Source organism: Cervus elaphus, chromosome 26 (assembly GCF_910594005.1).
Source record: "Cervus elaphus chromosome 26, mCerEla1.1, whole genome shotgun sequence".
NCBI lineage: Eukaryota > Metazoa > Chordata > Mammalia > Artiodactyla > Cervidae > Cervus > Cervus elaphus.
Genome location: NC_057840.1, coordinates 32,990,959 through 33,009,682, shown reverse-complemented (window position 1 = coordinate 33,009,682; position 18,724 = coordinate 32,990,959). Strand labels below are relative to the sequence as shown.

The window sequence follows — 18,724 nt, the reverse complement described above, 5'->3', positions numbered from 1 at the left end:
ATACTACCATCCTGAAGTATTCAAGAGTGATGGAGCATCATTTCAGGAACATATGCTCAAATGGAGTAAAGAAAGAAAGGTTCTTGATAATATACTTGCAACTCTGTAAGTTTGAGATTGTTTCAAAAATTTCAAAAATCCCTCACTAACCTTATCTTTCTTTGATGTTTCAAAAAGATAGAGGGGGATACTATCTTTGAATTATCATTATGTACATCAACCAGTGGAACAAGGAAGTGTTAATTAATGAGGTTTCTATGAGACACACTGGTTTAACTTTTACTGAAGAAACTACTAGAAACATTTTATTTAGTCAAAGCTATTGTTCTTAGGCGCATGAAGAATGGACTCTCTAAGAGAAAGTTTGTGAACTTTCTTCAGGAAGGTCTGTAACTTTTATCAGATATTTTGAAACAATCAGTATCCCCTGAAAGTTTAACAAACCCATTAATAATATAACAAGTATCATATTTGGCTGAAGTAATTAAAGAAACAAAATAACTCCTGTAACAGCTGGACTTTCCAGAGTCCAAAAATGAAAGGACTAGAAAGGATTTAAGGTGCCAATCCCTATTTTGTAGGCAGTACTGTCCCAGCTTAACACCGAAAGAAATTCAGGAATTTTTTTTTCAGTACTAGGTTTGTATAAAATTTGTTTTTTTTTAAAGGATGGTATGCTAAGCCATTATTAAAATCCTATTCAGATGTAAAATGTCAAGGTCTTCAATCGCAATTACCAGCTTTTTTCATGCTTTTATCACTGTAGTTAATATTCTTTTGGATAATCCATGCTCATCTCTAAAATTTAAGTTTTTTAAAAAACTCATTTTTGATAATTATGAAAAATTTCAAGCCCACAGAAAAATTTCAAACCCACAGGAAATACACATAACACCCTTTTCTCCTCATGTAATCATCAACTGTTTCTATTGTGCCATACTATTTTATCAAACCATCTGAAAATATGCTGTGGACATCATAATACTACACTTCTAAATACATTAGCATGTATGTACCTGCCAAAAAAAGCAAACTAGGACATTTTTCTTTGCAACCACATCTCCATTACCACACTCAAGAAAATCATGTTTAGTATCAACACTGGAGGGAAGCCTGTAGCTGATGGTTTCAAAAACAGTTGGACATGACTTAGAGACTGAACAACAACAAAGTATCAACATACACACCACATTCAAGTTTCCACAATTGTCCCCCAAATCTCCTTTACAGTTGTTCCCTCCAATCCATTCAAAGTTCATGCTTTGCAACTGCCAATTCCAGAATATTCTCCCCCATTCTTCTGTTCCATCCACGACTTTTCTTTGTCTATCAGAGCACTGACTCCTTTTAAAAGCCCTGCCCAACTGTCCAACATCCTACCCACACATTCTAGATGTGTCAATTTCCACATCATTAAATTTAGATCAAAGAACTTTATCAAGGCCACCACACAGGGGCTTGCAGAGCACCTCCCACTGCATCACATCAGGATGCACACAACACTGAGCCATCTCACTACTGACTTGCTTATTAGCTGGACAACTCAGTAAATGTAGTAACTGTTAGATCACTCTATTTTTCTGGGCATAGTTATCTCTTTGTAACATGTCAAATAATAATTTGAGACTACAAGGATGTTTTTTGTTCCCCAACAACTTTCCTCTTAGTGGTTTAGATTAATTGATGATCTTTGTCTAATTCAACCACTACACTGATAATTACAAAGAACTGATTTTTAAAATGCTATTATTCTTTCCACATTTATTAATTGGCATTCTGTTTTTCATCTTTTCCATCTTGCTATTTTTTCTGTTTTTTTTAGTCTCTATGGACTCACAGATTTTTGTTTCTGAATTCACTCTGTTACAATCCATTGTCTTCATTATCTACCATTTTTTGATTCTCAAACTGTCTCCAATTTGGCTTCTGGGAGTCTCTTTAAATCTGCTCCCATGTCCTCCTGATAATACCCCAGTAGACTTTAATTACTTCTTCACTTTCTGAAATTTAGTCACTTCGCCATGAAGCTCTAGTATTTCTCTTAGTGGTATTTGGGATTCAATGTCTGGATACTACATATGCTCATTGCTACCAGGACATCATTTCATATTTTTCTGTAATTAAGACTTTGGAAAATATTCCAGAAATGCAGTTACTTTCAAACCTATGACTTTGAGGTTCATTAAATGCAGATATAGAAATAGTGAATAAGCACATGAAAAGATGCTCTCATCATTATTATTAGGGAAATGCAAATTAAAACCACAATGAGATACCACTTCATAGCTACTAGGATGGATAAAATAAAACATACAATAACAAGTGTTGAAAAGAAGTGGAGAAATTAGAACCCTCATACATTGTTAGTGGGATTATAAAATGACGTAGCCACTTTGGAAGACAGTTTGGCAGTTCCTCAAAATGTTAAACATAAAAATGTCATTTGTTGTTTAATTGCTAAGTCTTGTCCAACTCTTTTGCGACCCCAAAGACTGTAGCCTGCCTCTGTCCACGGGATTTCCCAGGCAAGAATACTGGAGTTGGTTTCCATTTCCTTCTCCAGGGGATGTTTCCAACTTAGGGATCAAATCCGTGTCTCTTGCACTGGCAGACGGGTTCTTTACCACTGAGCCACCAAGGAAGTCCATGGCCATTATATTTCTATATTTTTTAAATATTCTTTCCCTTAATTAACTCATCACTAAATAAATAACTACTTTTTATATCCACTTTTTACATGATTAGATATTAATGACAACCACCAAAAACTTTAATGACCATTTCTACCAGAAAGAGTTCCTTCTACACATCTTGTATTAATAATTAATTCATTACAAATAAAATAATAAAACTGATTATGATTAGAAGTTTAAAATGCTCTTATAACCGTTTTTACTGAAGAAAGCACTCTGAAGAGGAAAAACATGATCCACTTGTACCCAAATGACCAATGTTAACTTACCATGTGTGGAGCACTGATTGTTGCTTGGAATCCTGCAAAAGAAGAAGAGAACTACTGATACACTCAGCTGCAAAAACACATGAAACGCTCCATGTCATTCCTTTTCTAGCATCCATACATTGTTTTTCATAATAATTATTTTCACGTTTATGATCTCAAGAAATAAAAGTATTTTGTACTTCAAAGTACTGTCATGCACAGTTAAAATTAGAAAATATAATCATGCCAAAGGCTATCTGTGCTCAGTACAACAGTCCCACTATTTCTAAAAATTTCTTCCCCCATATAGTTAGTTAAGGAAGAATTTCATTGACTTGATAAATTTATGATGTTTTTCCCTTCAGATTCACAAAAAGAAAATAAGCTTCCATATACCATAAAATATGCAAAATCACTGCAAATTAACTTACTTCATATTTTTGACACCTTAAAAAGAAAACTGGAACTAGCAACCAGAGGAACTGAAGAGACTAATAAAGTACTTCCATTTACTCTTTACACTATCACCTAATGTTCATTAAAACTATCTTTTTTTACTTTTAGCTTTTAGTTTTTTCCAGTGTTGCTTTCTCAAGACTTATTTACCTGCTTCTGCATCTGAAGCAATTTTCACTGAGCGGTGGTAGCAGGTGCCTTCGGGGTTCAGAAGCTCCCCAGGATCTTCTCTGCTGACCGTTAAAGTACTTCCAAAAGAAGGCAGCATGGCAGCTGGCCGACAGAATCCTGAGGCACTCCTAAGCCTCAAAGGCGCCCACTGCCAAGGCTCAGCAGTTCAGCAAAGCCTGCTTCAGGAGAAGGAGTTAAATATGGCACTTTCTAAAAACAAGCACAAACCAGAAAACTCAGGGCAAGTGAAGCAGAGAAGTCAGTAATAACTTAGCTACACATTCCCTTCAATACTGATCTTAGAATTTTCTGCTACTGCAAAAACCAACCTTTGTCAACATTAGAGACCCTAAAGAGAATTCAGCACACAGCTTAAACTCTAAGCTTTCATCTGAAGTGCACTTTAAGGAAATGTTTATAGAATTCTTACATATATCCTTCAAGAAAATAGAAACTGTAAGTTTTCATCTAAAGGACGCTTTAAGAAATTGTTTATAAAATTCTTATATATCTCCTTTAAGAAAATAGAAAAGACACTTCATAAACACCACTTTATTAAAATGAATCAGCAAGGTAAAAAATGGAAAATGGTCTATTTTTACTTACAAAGATTAGAGAGCAAATGAGTAAAATTTGTGACATTTTCAAAAATCCAAAACTTACCTATTGATTGTGGAGAATCCATATAAGGGTTACATTTTGCATAGTGGGAGCGGTCTGTGGCCAGCATTACTTCAAACACTTTATCTGTCTTGATGATTCCATTTTCTGAAATGAATGAGGCAATAATTTAAGCCGGGAGTGGCATGATCAGATGTAGTTAGTAGTTTAGCATAATTACTCTGGCCACACTGCAGAGACCAGACTGGAAGAGAGCAAACTTGCTGCGATGGCTCAGGTGACCACAGTCTGGTCTTTAATAATGAAAGTAAGGACAAAGAAAAGAAGGACTTGAGTTATATTTAGTAGGTAATGTATACTTGACTGACAAGCTTTGAAGGTGGGAGGGGGATAATGTTTGAGATGCTGGTGTCATATACTGGTCTGAGAAATCCTAGAGAAGCATCATTCGCTAAGGAGAAAAAGGAGAAGCTATGTATTTAGGAGGAGCGATAGACCATACTCATGGAGATACATAGCAGCCAGTTGGACAAACAGATCTGGGGCTCAGGAGAAAAATCTAGATTAGAGATATAAATGACTAGCTGTACAGATGGCAACCGAAGCAAGGGAAGTGAAGCAAAGTGGCCAGGGGAAAAAATACACAAAGAAGAAAAACAAAAGTGTCCATTTAAGAGAAATGCAAAGGAACTGAAGCCTTCAAAGTTATGATGAGGAGCAGCCACAGAGGCAGAAGAAAATCAAGCGGACATACTGTTACAGGGACCAAGAGAAATAAGTTTTTCAAAAAGGAAGGCAAGACCATATGACATAAATGTTTCTTGAAAACATTATAGAAGTGAAAGAACTCAGGGGCAAAGATGGCATACTGTATGATTCTATTTGATGAAATGTCCAGAACAGGCAAATCTATAGAGAAAGAAAGTAGACTAGTGGTTGCTTATGGTTAGGAGAATAGGAGGGCAAAACAGGGTATCTTTTTGAGGTGATGAAAATATTAAATTGACCATGGTAATGGTTGCACATACCTATAAATACACTAAAAGTCACCAAATTTTACCATCTAAATTAGAGAATTATTTTAAAAATTTAGTGGGGCCAGAAATGGCAACCATAAGAAGTACTGCTTCTGAGAAAGAACCATACAGGCAGGGAAAGGATGACACCGCGTGATACGGCAATGAAGGGAAAGAAGGAAGAAAGTGAAGGGTCCTACAAAAACAGAGGAGCAACAAGATACACCGGATCCTCCCCTTTTCTCACCACTATTACCAATATCATTATCCATTAAAGAAACTGCAAGTGCTCTTGAACTGTGTGCATAAAATGCCTAAAAATAGGAAAAAGAAAAACTCCAGTCAAAGCTACTGTAAAAACAAGACAACATGCAAACAAAATATTTCAGCTGTTTAAACATACCAATACTATATTCTAAGAAAACTTAACAGAAAGTAAATATTACCAGACACATCAACATCCAAGACATCTACTAACACAATTATCAGGGAATTCCCTGGTGGCCAAGTGGTTAGGACTCAAGTGTTTTCACTGCAGGGCATCTGGGTTCAACCCCTGGTCTGGGAACTAAGATCCCACAAGCCACATGGCACAGCCGAAAAAAAAAAAAAGAGAGAGAGAGAAGAAAAGAAAATACTATCAGACTTTAACACAAGAAAAAAAAAAATTTCAACTCTCAAGGCAAAAAAAATCAAATTACCTAGGAAGAGTTAAAAAAAAAAAAAGGCAACCATTAGCTTCCTTAAGAGCAACATTCAAAGCAAAGCAAGAATGAAGCAGCAGCATTTTCAAGAAATTCAAGGAAAGGATGTGCAAGTTAATAACTAAAAAGGAGCAAACTGTAAATGTACCCAACAACATGAACAAATCTCAAGAGCACTAATCTCAGTGAAAGAAGTCAGGCAAGGAGATTTACCCTGTGTGATTCCATCTATTAATATACCCAATTCCAGAAAAGTCAGAAACATAGAGGCTGAATTGACCTCGGGTTGCTAGAGGTTGGGGGGTGAAAGGAGGAGATTAATTGCAAAAGGGCATGAGAAAATTCTGTAGGTGAAAGAAATGGTCTGTATCAGAGAGCAGCATACTTCTGTTAAGATCCAAACGGTAAATATTTTAGGCTTTGAAGGCCATATAGTCTCTGCTGCAACTACTTGACTCTGCCACTAAAGTGCAAGAACAGCTATACAACAGACACAAATGAATGGGTGCGGTTGTACTCAAATAAAACTTTATTTCTAAAAACAGGCAGCAGGCCAGATTTGGCCTGTGGGCTGTAGTTTGCTCACTCCTGTTTTATATCATTAGGGTGGTGGTTATACAACTGTATTTGCCAAAATTTTCAAATCGTCGTCTTAAAATTGGTGGTGCTGCTGCTGCTAAGTTGCGTCAGTCGTGTCCGAGTCTGTGCAACCCCACAGACGGCAGCCCACCACGCTCCTCTGTCCCTGGAATCATCCAGGCAAGAACACTGGAGTGGGTGAATTTTTCCATAAATTATGTCTCAATAAAGCTGACTTTTTAAAACTGCAGCCAAAACTGTTCTTCGAATTATCAAGGTTATAGGAAAAAAAGTCTTAAATGTGCAAGAACACAGGGAATGCTAAACACACATGTCCTTCCTAAGAAATAACGAAGTGATTACCAGGGATACCTCAGAAAAGTACATATGTCTAATTGTAGAGCAAAGGTTAAAATTAAAAGGGTGGATTGGCCTGCCTCCAGAAGGATCCTGTCAAATTGGTTTAGCCAGAACACCCATTAGTCCTGATGTAATTTTCCACCCACTGATCCACTCCCTGCTCCAAGACTATAAATCCCCACTCACTCACGCTGTATTGATAACTAAGACCAGTTTTATACTGATGGCTCTTTTCCCCTATTCCAATTGTTACTGAATAAAATCTGGTTTAATTTTTTTTTTTAAAGGAAGACTAAAAGGGTAAAGACACTAGTGGAGGACTTCCCTGGTGGCACAGTGGATGGGAGTCCACCTGCCAGTGCAGGGGGCGTGGGTTTGATCCCTGTTCCGGGAGGATTCCACATGCCCCAGAGCGACTAAGCTCAAGGGCCACAGCGGCTGAGCCCGTGGCTCTACAGCCCAGGAACTGCAACTCCTCAGTCCACCTGCCGCAGCTACTGAAGCCGGCACACCCCAGAGCCCACGCTCCACAAGAGAAGCCACTGCAACGAGAAGCCTGTGCACCGCAACTAGAGAGGAGCCTGCACAGCAACGAAGACCCAGCTCAGCCAAAAACAAATAAATACATTATTTTTTTAAAGACCAAAAAATAAAAAAGACCAAAAGCTGTTTAAAAAAAAACAAAGAGAAGCGGCCACAATGAGAAACCCGTGCACTGAAATGAACAGCAGTGCCCACTCACTGCAACTAGGGAAAGCCCTCACAAAGCAAGGAAGGCCCAGTACAGCAATGAATTTTTAAAAAAGATACTAGTGGGATAATAATACTTATGTTGTATGTTCTGACAAAGTAGAAACAACGCAACTAAAAACAACAGGAAAAGGAAAAAAAGGGAAAAGCAGAATTAGATCATTGACTGTTTTGAGGAATCAAAGGATACCACTTAATACTGACTGACCAGACAGTATTAGAAAGAAATACCAACGTAAGAAATACTAAGCATAAGAAAAGGTAGTTTAAGGACACTATAAAATGTATAAATACACACTGTCCAAATAACAAAAGAATGTTTTAAAAACTAGCAAATAAGGCATACCAACTAGAGAAACACTTAAATAGTCATAGACTGGTAAAGATACAAATCATTTTCCAACTAAAAATATTACAAATTTGGATTCATTAACCCAAATAGAAAGTACTGTTTCTACATAAATAAGCTCAGGCAAGCCACCTGTAAAGGCTACTAAAACAGTTAAAGCATTTTTTAAAAAGTTTTAAAAGCAGAGTAGTAATAAGAGGTATCATTTACTCAATATTTACCACAGGCCAGACAAAACCCTAAGCACATTACACATTCTATCTCTTTTGAGATATGAACTTAGGAACTATGTAGCAATCTTACGTTATCTCTAACAATCCTATAAAGTAAGCACCATTACTACTCCATCTTACAGATAGAAGACTGAGCACAGAAAGACTAAGTTGTTCCAGGTCACTGAGCAAATGAGGGGTAGGGCCACTGAAACTGAGATGTCAGATTCCTGTTGACCACTTCACTGTACTGCTACTACCATATTCAAATAGCTTAGTGACTTACACGAATTCACAGACTCTCAAGGTCAGAAGGGTCATCAAGTCTAACTTCTTCGTAAATTGGTACCATGACCGCTACTTGAAGAGCTGCACAAGGTGAAACAGCCATTTCGCGTTTAGACTACATTATCAGAATTGTGTGAACTGTGCAAGTTGCTCAGTCGTGCCCAACAGACTACACAGTAGACCCCATAGACTATACAGTCCGTGGAATTCTCCAGGCCAGAATACTGGAGTGGGTAGCCTTTCCCTACTCCAGGGCATCTTCCCAACCCAGGGATCAAACCCAGGTCTCCTGTATTGCAGGCAGATTCTTAACCAGCTGAGCCACAAGGGAAGCCCAACTATCAGAATACTTCCCTATATTAAGAGGAAATCTCCCTCTTTATAACTCACTTACATAAACCCTTAATGCTACTCTCTAAAGTCACACAGAATATACTGAACTTTCTATCCAAACAATACTTTTTACACATTTAAACAAATCATGATCATTTCATGCTTTTATCTTTCTCAGGTTAAGCAGCCTCACTCAACACTTCCAATTACCATTATATTCACACATTCTTCTCTAAATGAACATTTGTGATACATAAAATCAAACACATTGCTGCCAGCACATTCTAAAAATCAAGTATATTGAAGAGATTACTTCCCTTAAGCTAGATAACATACATCTGTCAAACTTACCTGAGTTTCTTTGGTAGGTTTCTTAATCTATAGAGGGATACAGAATTCACACACACACCAAAAAACTAACAGGTTTTTAAAAGTATGTCACCAGTCATTTATTAAGAAGCTAAACACATAAGGCTCAGGATAAAGACTTCTTAGACTATGAGTAGGTGATTTCCAAAATTTCCACTACAAGGTTATTATTTTATTTTTCCCAGGATTCCATATTTTGAAAGATGCCTAAAGCAAGCTATGCTTACTAAGCTATTAAATCATTTTCCCATTTTTCACAATCTGACATACACAACTGCCAGTGCCTGCAATATCTCTAGTAAACAGCAAAGTAATGTTTCACTTCATTGGTACAGCCTAATTATAAGTAAACATGCAATTACTATTAGGTTTTCTGAATTAGTGAACAGCTTTAGAACCACTCACACTCAATTTTCCTGCACCCTAAGGATCAAGGGCCCTAATTAAATAATTATAACAATGGTTAATGTTGATCTGAATAAGAAGTTAGTAGAATCCAGGAAGGAGAATGCAGAATCCAAGCTATAAACAACAACAACAAAAAAAAAACTTGAAAAAATTAGACCCATGTTAAGAACGTATTTGTTTCTCTTTTCAACTTGAGGAATAAGGAAGGGTAAAAAGGGAAATAAATTCCAGGAAAAAGACAAAAACCCTATACAAGAGTCATAATTTATATAAGAACTGTAAACTGTGGCATGATTTCAAGCAACTGATAAAAGTGTAAAAGAAGGAAAAACATAAATTCCCTGGAAGTTCAGTGGTTAGGACTTAGCACTTTCATCACTCTCAGTCTCTGGTCAGGGAACTAAGATCCCACTAGCCATACAGGAAAAAAAGAAAGAAAAAAAAAAAAAAAGGAAAAACATTTGACTATTCCTCTTCAACAGTAGAGAGGGGTCTGTGATATTAGAAAAAAAGAGCAGAGAATAAACTCATAGTGCACTATGTAGCTCAGAGAAGTACTGACCCAGTCATTAATGTTTGTGATGATGGTTATTAATTTTCAATACTTAAAAATTAATAGAGTGCAGAAGATTTATTGCTCAGAAGCAAATGAAATGTTATCAACTTTGACAATGCAAAAGAGCCACCAATAAGTTGAAAAATAAGCACCCTTTCTTACAAAGTGGAAGAGTTATAGTGTCAGTTTATAAATTAAAGAACACAAAATTGAGGTTAAAGTATATTACTCAAAGTTACAAAGGGAACCACAAAAGAGGAAGCAGAAATTACAATATAACTGTATGTGGGGAAGGGAGTAAGTTAAAAGGGTGTAAATACTCATCCATCTTGGCAGGAAGTCAGTAGATGATGTCTAAAGCTGATAAAGAAATAGCAGTTCAAGCATATTATTTAGAGACATGAAGACAATCACCAGAAGACCCAAAAACGCAATTAAAAATGTTCACTAGAGGCTCCAGTGAGCAAGATGGAAGATGTGGCAGGGTCTCTGTTTCTTTCACAGTGGTAGAATTGGAGGCATTATCTAGCCTCTCTGTAGTTAAATGTAGCCTTACAATTAAGTTCTTGCCAATGAGAACACAGGAAGAAATAATGTATGCCCTTAAAAGGAATGTGGGTTTTCTCCTTTTCCCATTTTTCTTCCCACCAGCTGGAATATGGAAATGATGGAGTCAAATTAACTTCAACTTTGTAGACAAGGGAAAGACTTTTGGGGTCACAACAAGAAAAAAGGAGCCCAGGTCTCCAAGACCGTAGAACTACCATATTAACTCTGAATTGCTTGCTTACACTTGGATTGTTACAGGAGACAAACTTTGTATGTGTAAAATGAGATCAGCCTGAACAACAGGACTGGAGTTGGAGTATGGGAACAGGTTGCAGAAGACCCCTAAAAGGCCTGAAAGCTAAGCAAGAGGCATCTCCATTTGGTACAGTAAGCAACAGAAATTTTGGCAAACAGTGAGAAAACAGAGAGTAGTATACTAAGACAATCAGTGTAAGGTGTAGCATGAACCTAGGGGACAGAAATTCAAAGTGTGATGACCAATCAGACACTTGGAGGCATATCACTCCAAGTAAGAACTAACAGCCTAGGCTAGGGTACAGTCAATGAAAATATGGTGAAAGGGTTGACTGTGAAAGGCATTTGTAATAACTACTGAGTTAATCTCGGGACAATCTGAAAGAATGGATAACTATTCCAAGATTTCTGATCTGGGAGAACAAAAGACCGGAAGCAATCTTGGCAGAGATGGAAAAAAAAGACAGATCCGGTGCTGGTATGAAGCACTGAACACAGATAAGAAAACAGGCTACAGATGGATTTCAGGTCACACAGAAACAGTTTCCGTAACTTGTTACAGAGTTAAATCTCAAATAAAGAACTATTACAGTATTGTATTAGTTTTATGACTTGAGTATTTGTTAATCAACTACTCTCTATTTCTTCCCCACTAACAAAATGCCAGGGAGAACAGTAAGAAATCAACAAAATGGTTCCCTTTTACTTCCAATCTACAACAATTAGGCGTTGAAAGGAGGTAAGTAGAACCTGAGATACTCTCCGTACAAAAAGTCTGAAAGGGATTAACTTTAAATTATATTATTTAAGTTATATAATAAACCATAATCAAAGAAAAATTTTAAGTGATACCAAGTTATGATAAAGCATATCATCTAAATATCAGAGATTATTAAAAATACATCTTTCTCTAAACCATTATCACTTAATAGATACACAGTTATCTGTTCTGACACTGCTTCTCAAAAGAGCATGTTCCTTGGACTCCTTACATTTCTGACAAAGTAAAATGTCATGCAAAACTCTATAAAATATAGGTAACCAAATGTTAACTTCTCTGGTTCTCTCCTATAACACACACACACACACATACACTCCCCACACATGATTTCATGCAAACCATGAAGTGATTAAAATGACAGCATCTTGGATTTGGAAGGGTCCTCAGAGGTCTACTATATAGTGAAAGCCGAGGACAAATCTCTTCCACAATATCGCTTACAACGAAATGGTCGATCATTTTTTGCTTCAACATATCCAGTGATAGAAAACAGTTTTTCAAAGCCAAAACTCTGTTAGGATTGCTTTATGAATACTTCCTTATAATAAGTCAAAATCTGCCTCCCATCTGTCCTGGTTTGACCCTTCACTACATGATTTCCTTCAAATATGTAAACACTACTAGGGAGCAGGGGATGAACTGGGAGATTGGGATTGCCATATACGCACTGCTACGCATAAAACAGGTAACTAACAAGAATCGACTGTATAGCACAGGGAACTTTAATCAATGCTCTATGGTGACCTAAATGGGAAGGAAATAAAAAAAAGAGGGGATATATGTACAACTATTCACTTTGTTGCCCAGCAGCAAATTAACACAACATTGTAAAGCTACTCCAATAAAAATTAATTTTAAAATAAACACTACTGCTCTCTTTAGCTTTCTCATTGCTAAATCAAACAACCTCCATTTCATCAAATCATCATATAAGATCCTGGTGCACTTGTCATCTTGACCACTCTTGTCTGAAAATCTTTGGTATTTCACTGCTACACTTAAAGCGTGTTGGTCTTAACTAAGTGCAATACTAATAAAAATATGTGGAACAGCACAATAGAACTAAGATCATATTGAGTAGAATGTAATATAGTCTATCATCTAGATCTAATGCTGCTCCAAAGAACTTCTTATGATGATAGAAATGTTCTACCTCTGCACTGTTCAGCAGTCTAGCCACTAACCTCATATGGCTATTGAGCTCTTGAAATGTGGTTGGTATGACTGAGGGGCTGAATTTTTAATTTTAGCTAAATTTAAGTAGACACACTGATATTAAAATTCTTCCTCAAAAATTTTTCTATTAAATTTTAGTCAATACACTGTAAGTTTACTTACCAGGATGTAACCATAAGATTGACATGATATAAGTTAAAACGAGGGAGTGTTTTTTGGATTCTAAGTGAGGCCCAAATTTCCAAAAAAAAGTCACTTAGGATTTTATTACCTGGTTACATTTAGCCCATGAATGCACATGATAAAACTAATATTCTCTTTTCCACTAGTTATGCTGTTAGTGGATAAGAACTGACACTCCAAACAGAATAAGAAAATGATTTCAATTTATTTGTAGAAATAAAGAAGGACATAAAAACTAAAAATTCTTAAAAATTTAAATGCCTACTAAGGGTCTTCACTTTAATTTTTTATTAAGCAACTCAAACCAAACATTTCCCCAAATAAACTCCTGCTCTCCCACACTTCCTAGCACACCCCATCCCTAAATCCCTGCAGCTCACTCACTTATTATTTCCAACTCAGAAAATGGTCAATCGTTCCCATTGCCCAGGTCTAAAACCTTGTATCATATCCTTGACTCCAGTCTTTCTCCTACACCCCAAATCCAAACCCAGCACATTCTATTTTGTCCGTCTAGAATGCCTGTCCCCCAGCTCTATCTGCATGACTTGAATTTCTTCTTCATCAAATCTTTACTCAAATGACACCTTAGTGAGGCCTTCTCCCCTACAGCTGCAAACCTACCACCCCATACTCCCTATCCTTGTTCCCTACTTTGCCACTTATCATGTGATATATATTTTCTTTGTCTGCTCCCACAAGAAGTAAGCTTCAAGAGAGAATAGATATTTGCTTCTCATTGCTGTATCCCCAGTGTCTGGCACATAGAAGACAGTCAAATGTCAGTTGACTGTTTCCACAAATTATGCATACATTATACATGCAAATGACATACTCAGGGTTGCAAAGGAAATATACTTAGAAATAACTGATGCGTTAGGGCAGTGGACTGAATTTTTTAACAACAACAACAAAATAGGTAAAAGAACAATTATTAGCATTGTTTTAAGTGACCAATACAGCATTTGAAGTCTAGTCAGAATTAATCTTTCACAAACACTTTGGTTTGGACATCCCTGCTCTAGCAGACAACCTTTCTCAAGCTCATCCACTCCTGCCCCCTTCTCTTCCTTTCACCACAGCATAAAAATATCCCAATAAAAGTAGAAAATAAACTCTAATATAAACATTAATCGTCACATTCCCTGGATTAAACAGGCTCTCAGTTGTTTTGAATTAACATTTCATGAGCACGTTATCAGTCTATAGCCATAAAGTATCTATTTTCCATTTCTAAAGACCTGTGATGTCCAACATGTGGCATCAAAGTTCATTTAAATAACACAAAAATCCAGTTCCTCAGTTGCACTAACCACGTTTCAAACACTCATGCCCCATGCAGCTAGTGGTTACCGTATTGAACGGTACAGCTAGTGGTTACTGTACTGAACGGCACAGATATTGACGCGACAGGCAGCTCTGCTGGGCAGGTCTGCTAGAGATTTTTTTCCTAAAATTTTATTTCAAAGTATAAAAATGATTCAACTGAAACACTGGCAGGGTTTAGTCTTGTAATTTTCAGTTCCCTATGGCAGTGATTCTCAAAGTGTGGTCCCCAGACCAGCAGCAGCATATTACTTAGGAACTTGTTGGAAATGTGAAATCTTGAGCCCCAGCAATTGGTCTTAATTTGCTTTAATGAGCTCTCTGGGTGATCCAGCAGATTTTGAGGCATACTCAAGTTTTAGACCAGGGTTGGCAGTCACTTCAGAGCAGTTATCAATACAAACATGGGCTCTGAGGTATTATGAATGTATCATTACAATCTAAAATAATCTATAAATATCAACTGTGAAATCATACTTCTATCATGTCTTGTAGAAGAAAAACCTCAGTAGGTATTTTCAATAAAATTAATATAAAATATTAAAATGAAACCAACCATGAACCTTATTTGATTTAAAAAAATTAAAACTGTAATTTGCTTCCTCTTCAAATTTGCAGATCCATATTCACTTCAGTATCAGCATTATCACATTTTAATCTTTTTCTACAGATTCAGTTAGAAGCCTTTAAGTGAGGAAGAATACACAGTGGTGCAATTACCAGGAAAGAGTGAGAAATTTTCAATGTATGCCAACTGAAATTTTTATGTGAGCAAATATTAGTGTTATTAGTGAACTATTAAATAAATATGAAATATATTGGCTCAAATTAATTCATCTAGAAGTTGAAGCTAAAGTTGCAAAAGTGTTATGAAAAAGGCTAAACATAGAAAAGAAAAACAAAAAAAACCAAAAATAGAACCAAAAAAAAAAAAAAGAAAAAGGCTAAACAATCTACCTACATTATTTCCTCTTATTAATCATAGAACTAGTATAGAACTAAGTATCAACATCCATGTATGTTAAATATTTCTCCTTAAATTTTCTGACAGGAAAACAGCCTTAGAAATTTCAGCTAAGAATACATTTAATGAAATATATTAAAAATAATTACAAAACCACTGGGAAAAGATCTAGTTTTGGCTTACTACAAATTTGGCCGGAAGAGGAGAGTCTTCAAGAGCCTGATTGATTACAAATTTCTGCCACAGCCAAATGTTTACTGAGATAACCTGCTCGTGGAAAATTACTTAATCACAATTCAAGTACAGAATGTTTCAGGTGCGTAGGCACTAGATAATTTTAAGAAGTTTTATTAAAATATTTACAACATATTGAACTTCTGGTCTACTTGAACCCAAATCACTCTTAACACTGCCACTGCACATAAATTTCCATTTCCAATCAACTATCCTTCCATAAAGTGAATACTGGCAATGTTAGACAGGGCTTTTAAACCTAAACATTCTTTGAACATATATATATATATATATATATATATATATATATATATATATAGCTAAGTTGTTTCAGTCATGTCTAGACTCTGCGACCCCGTGGACTGTAGCTCGTCAGGCTCTTCTGTCCGTGGGATTCTCTGGAGGGCAAGAATACTGGAGTGGGGTTCCGTATCCTCCTCAAACATTCTTTACTAAACACTAAGGACACAATCTCTAACTTTGGAACATTGTGCTTCTTAAAACAAACCAAAAACAAATGACTAACATTAAGTACTAACCATGTGCCAGCCAATGTTACTTATTTCTCTCACTAACCTTGGTATTCCTAGCATAGATTCAAGCATATAATATATACTTAATTGGCATTTATTTTTTAAAAAGTAATAATAATTAAGATGAAGGAATTCAAAGATACTAAAAAAAAAAGAGAAAAAAAGTCCCGGCCCTCAAGGAGGTTACAAATCGAATCCCGAAACATGACACACGAAAAGCTAAACAATCTATAACAATTAAAAATACCACGTGGCAGGATTGTGATTATTTGCAAAGTCAGTGGCAAAGAAGAGTGCTGTAAATTTCTGACCAAAGAGACAGTATTATAGACTGCGGTTCTTCTGGTCTCCCGACCAGACGGCGACACTATAGTTCAATTTAAAAAAAGAAAGTGACACAGCACTCATCCCACCCTAAAATTATCATCAGAGGAAGGAATACAATAACTAAAGAGAACGGTGTAAAGAAAACTTCCATACACAGCTTTTAAAACATACGATGGCCCTGATAAAAGTGAAAACGTGCCGCAGAACACAATCGTTCGCTGGATCTCCAGGACCTCTGAAGGCTCCTGAAACACAAGTCTCTCAAGGAGAGCATCCTTCCTCCTTTCTCCCTACGAAGCTTGCCACTGGACAGCCGTCCCAGAAATTTCTCCCAGCATCCGCAGTGACAGCAACTCTCATCTTCCTCTCCCTCCCCTCGCCAGTATCAGACGGCGGCATCTCCCGCCAGGGGAAAAAACGGAGGGCGGGGGGTGGGGGAGGCAGAATAGGCGAGAAAGCTTGCAGCTAGGTCGATTTAGGACGGGAAGAGTAGGTGTGAGGACGCGGGGGTCGAGGGCGGGGTCCTCCCAGCTCCAGCTCCAGCCTCTCGGGGGCCTGGCCAATATCCCACTCCCCCCACCCCCAACCAGGGCGCGCCCCTCGCCCGCTGGACCTGAACCAGGAGGCGACGGACTCGAGTGACAGCCCCACTACCCGCGCGCCCACCCCCCAGTCCCGTCCCCCAGGCCCGCGGAGAGACGCCTGCCCCCGCCCCACGAGCAGCGGCCCCGAGCTCCTTCTCTGATTCCAGTCCACATCGCCGATGAGTGACAGGTCCCGGGGGAGGCAATCGCCAGCGCTCGCTGCTCGGGACCGCGGGTGCAACCGTGGGCCGAAGCCCTCCAGCAGGCACGGGGAGTAGACAGAACGTCCCGGGCGGCCCCAGGGGACCCGGACCAGGCCTGGCCTTCCCCGGTTGCCCCACACCCGGCGGGGGTGGCACTTACTGCGGAGGTTGTGGATTAGCTCCGAGTGGCTGGCGCCGCCGGATTTCCAGGCCATCGCTAAGCACACCCGGAGCAGGTACAGAACCACCTTCAGCGCGGCGACGGTGCCCAGCAGCTTCCCCAAGAGTGAGACCACCTCCCACACGGTCACCGCCCCGTTCTCGTCCCCGCTGGAGCCGCCGCTGTTACTGCTGTCGTCGCTGCTGCCGCCACTGCGCGCTCCCGGCATCCCCCGCGGCACGCATGCGCTCTGTGACGCCGCGCGGCCTCGGGCGCGGCCGGGTGGGGTCGGAGGCGGGGGTGGCCTCACGCCCCGCCGCCCGCGCGAGGGGCTGCTGCGGCTGCCTGAGACTGGCGGCTTGGCCTCGCTGAGTCAGCGCCACCGCCGCCACTGCGTGGCCTTTCTGAGGCCTCGGGCTGCGCAGCGCCTCCTTGCTTGGGTTTGCCCTGCGGTCAGGCGGGGTGGGCCCCAGCGCGGTCGGCCGCGTGCCTCGCTGCGGCTCTGGTCACCGAGAGCGGTGGCGAGATGGCAGGTCGGGTGTGGTTCCGAGGCTGCCCGTGGCTCTGCAGTCGCCGCTGGGTCAGCTGTTGCGAGTGGCGGGTCTGCTTCTATAGCTGTCCAGATTGTTAAACGGTGGGCTTCCTCCGTCCTGCCTTCACCAACCCAATGAATGACTAATGTATTTAGGTCGGTTAGAGTAAGAGCTCCCTATGGTAGAGCCTGAATATCTTAAACGGAAGGCAAACGTCCTCTCTCACCCGAGTTACTCCAGGCTCTAGTTGACAAGTACATTTAGTGTCTGGTTAGCAGAGACTTTGGGACCCTGATTTGTTCTCAGCTCTAAAGCACAAATTCGGAGAGTGGAAGAATACTGAGACACGGGTTGGAGGGTGGAGCACCGACAATGCTTTGCTCCTTAGGAAAATGCACTTGCTTAAAAATATTATAGTAGCCTATGGCGACTATGTTTTTCTCCTAACACAAGTGTGCGTTTTTAGCTATTTAAGCCTCACAAATTCCACCATTAGACTGGACTCCGGCTTTGCTGCTATCAGCTATGCAAGACACTGAGTGAACCTGACAAGGAACATTGCCAGTAGAATCCAACTTGCTGACTCCTAATCAGAACTGAGACTGGAAGGATCCAGTCATCATTTAGTCCCAATAAATTTAAGGAAGGAAACAAACCTATGTAAGGACATTGATGCTACTGCGTCAGCAACAATGCTCAAATTTTAGTTCTAACCAGACTTTGGCAAATGTGGTGTCTATGTAAGTATATGTGTATATATTTCCAATCCAAAATATACTTATATATTAACTATTTCGTGGGAT

General features: G+C 39.0%; 1 protein-coding gene across 2 annotated transcripts in view; it reads right to left on the bottom strand.

Annotated features, from left to right (window-relative positions):
- PCMT1 (protein-L-isoaspartate (D-aspartate) O-methyltransferase) overlaps nucleotides 1–17,651 on the bottom strand; it is a 43,002-nt gene extending 25,351 nt beyond the window's left edge. The window contains exons 1-3 of one of the 2 annotated variants that reach the window (XM_043888207.1): nucleotides 17,389–17,651; nucleotides 4,232–4,336; nucleotides 2,963–2,994 (exon numbers count right to left, since the gene is read on the bottom strand). In XM_043888207.1, the coding sequence (XP_043744142.1) occupies nucleotides 2,963–2,994; nucleotides 4,232–4,336; nucleotides 17,389–17,617 (366 nt within the window). In that variant the 5' untranslated portion in view covers nucleotides 17,618–17,651. The remainder of the gene's footprint in view (nucleotides 1–2,962; nucleotides 2,995–4,231; nucleotides 4,337–17,388) is intronic. The other variant, XM_043888206.1, reaches the window with a different exon arrangement.
- Between the last annotated feature and the right edge of the window lie 1,073 nt (nucleotides 17,652–18,724).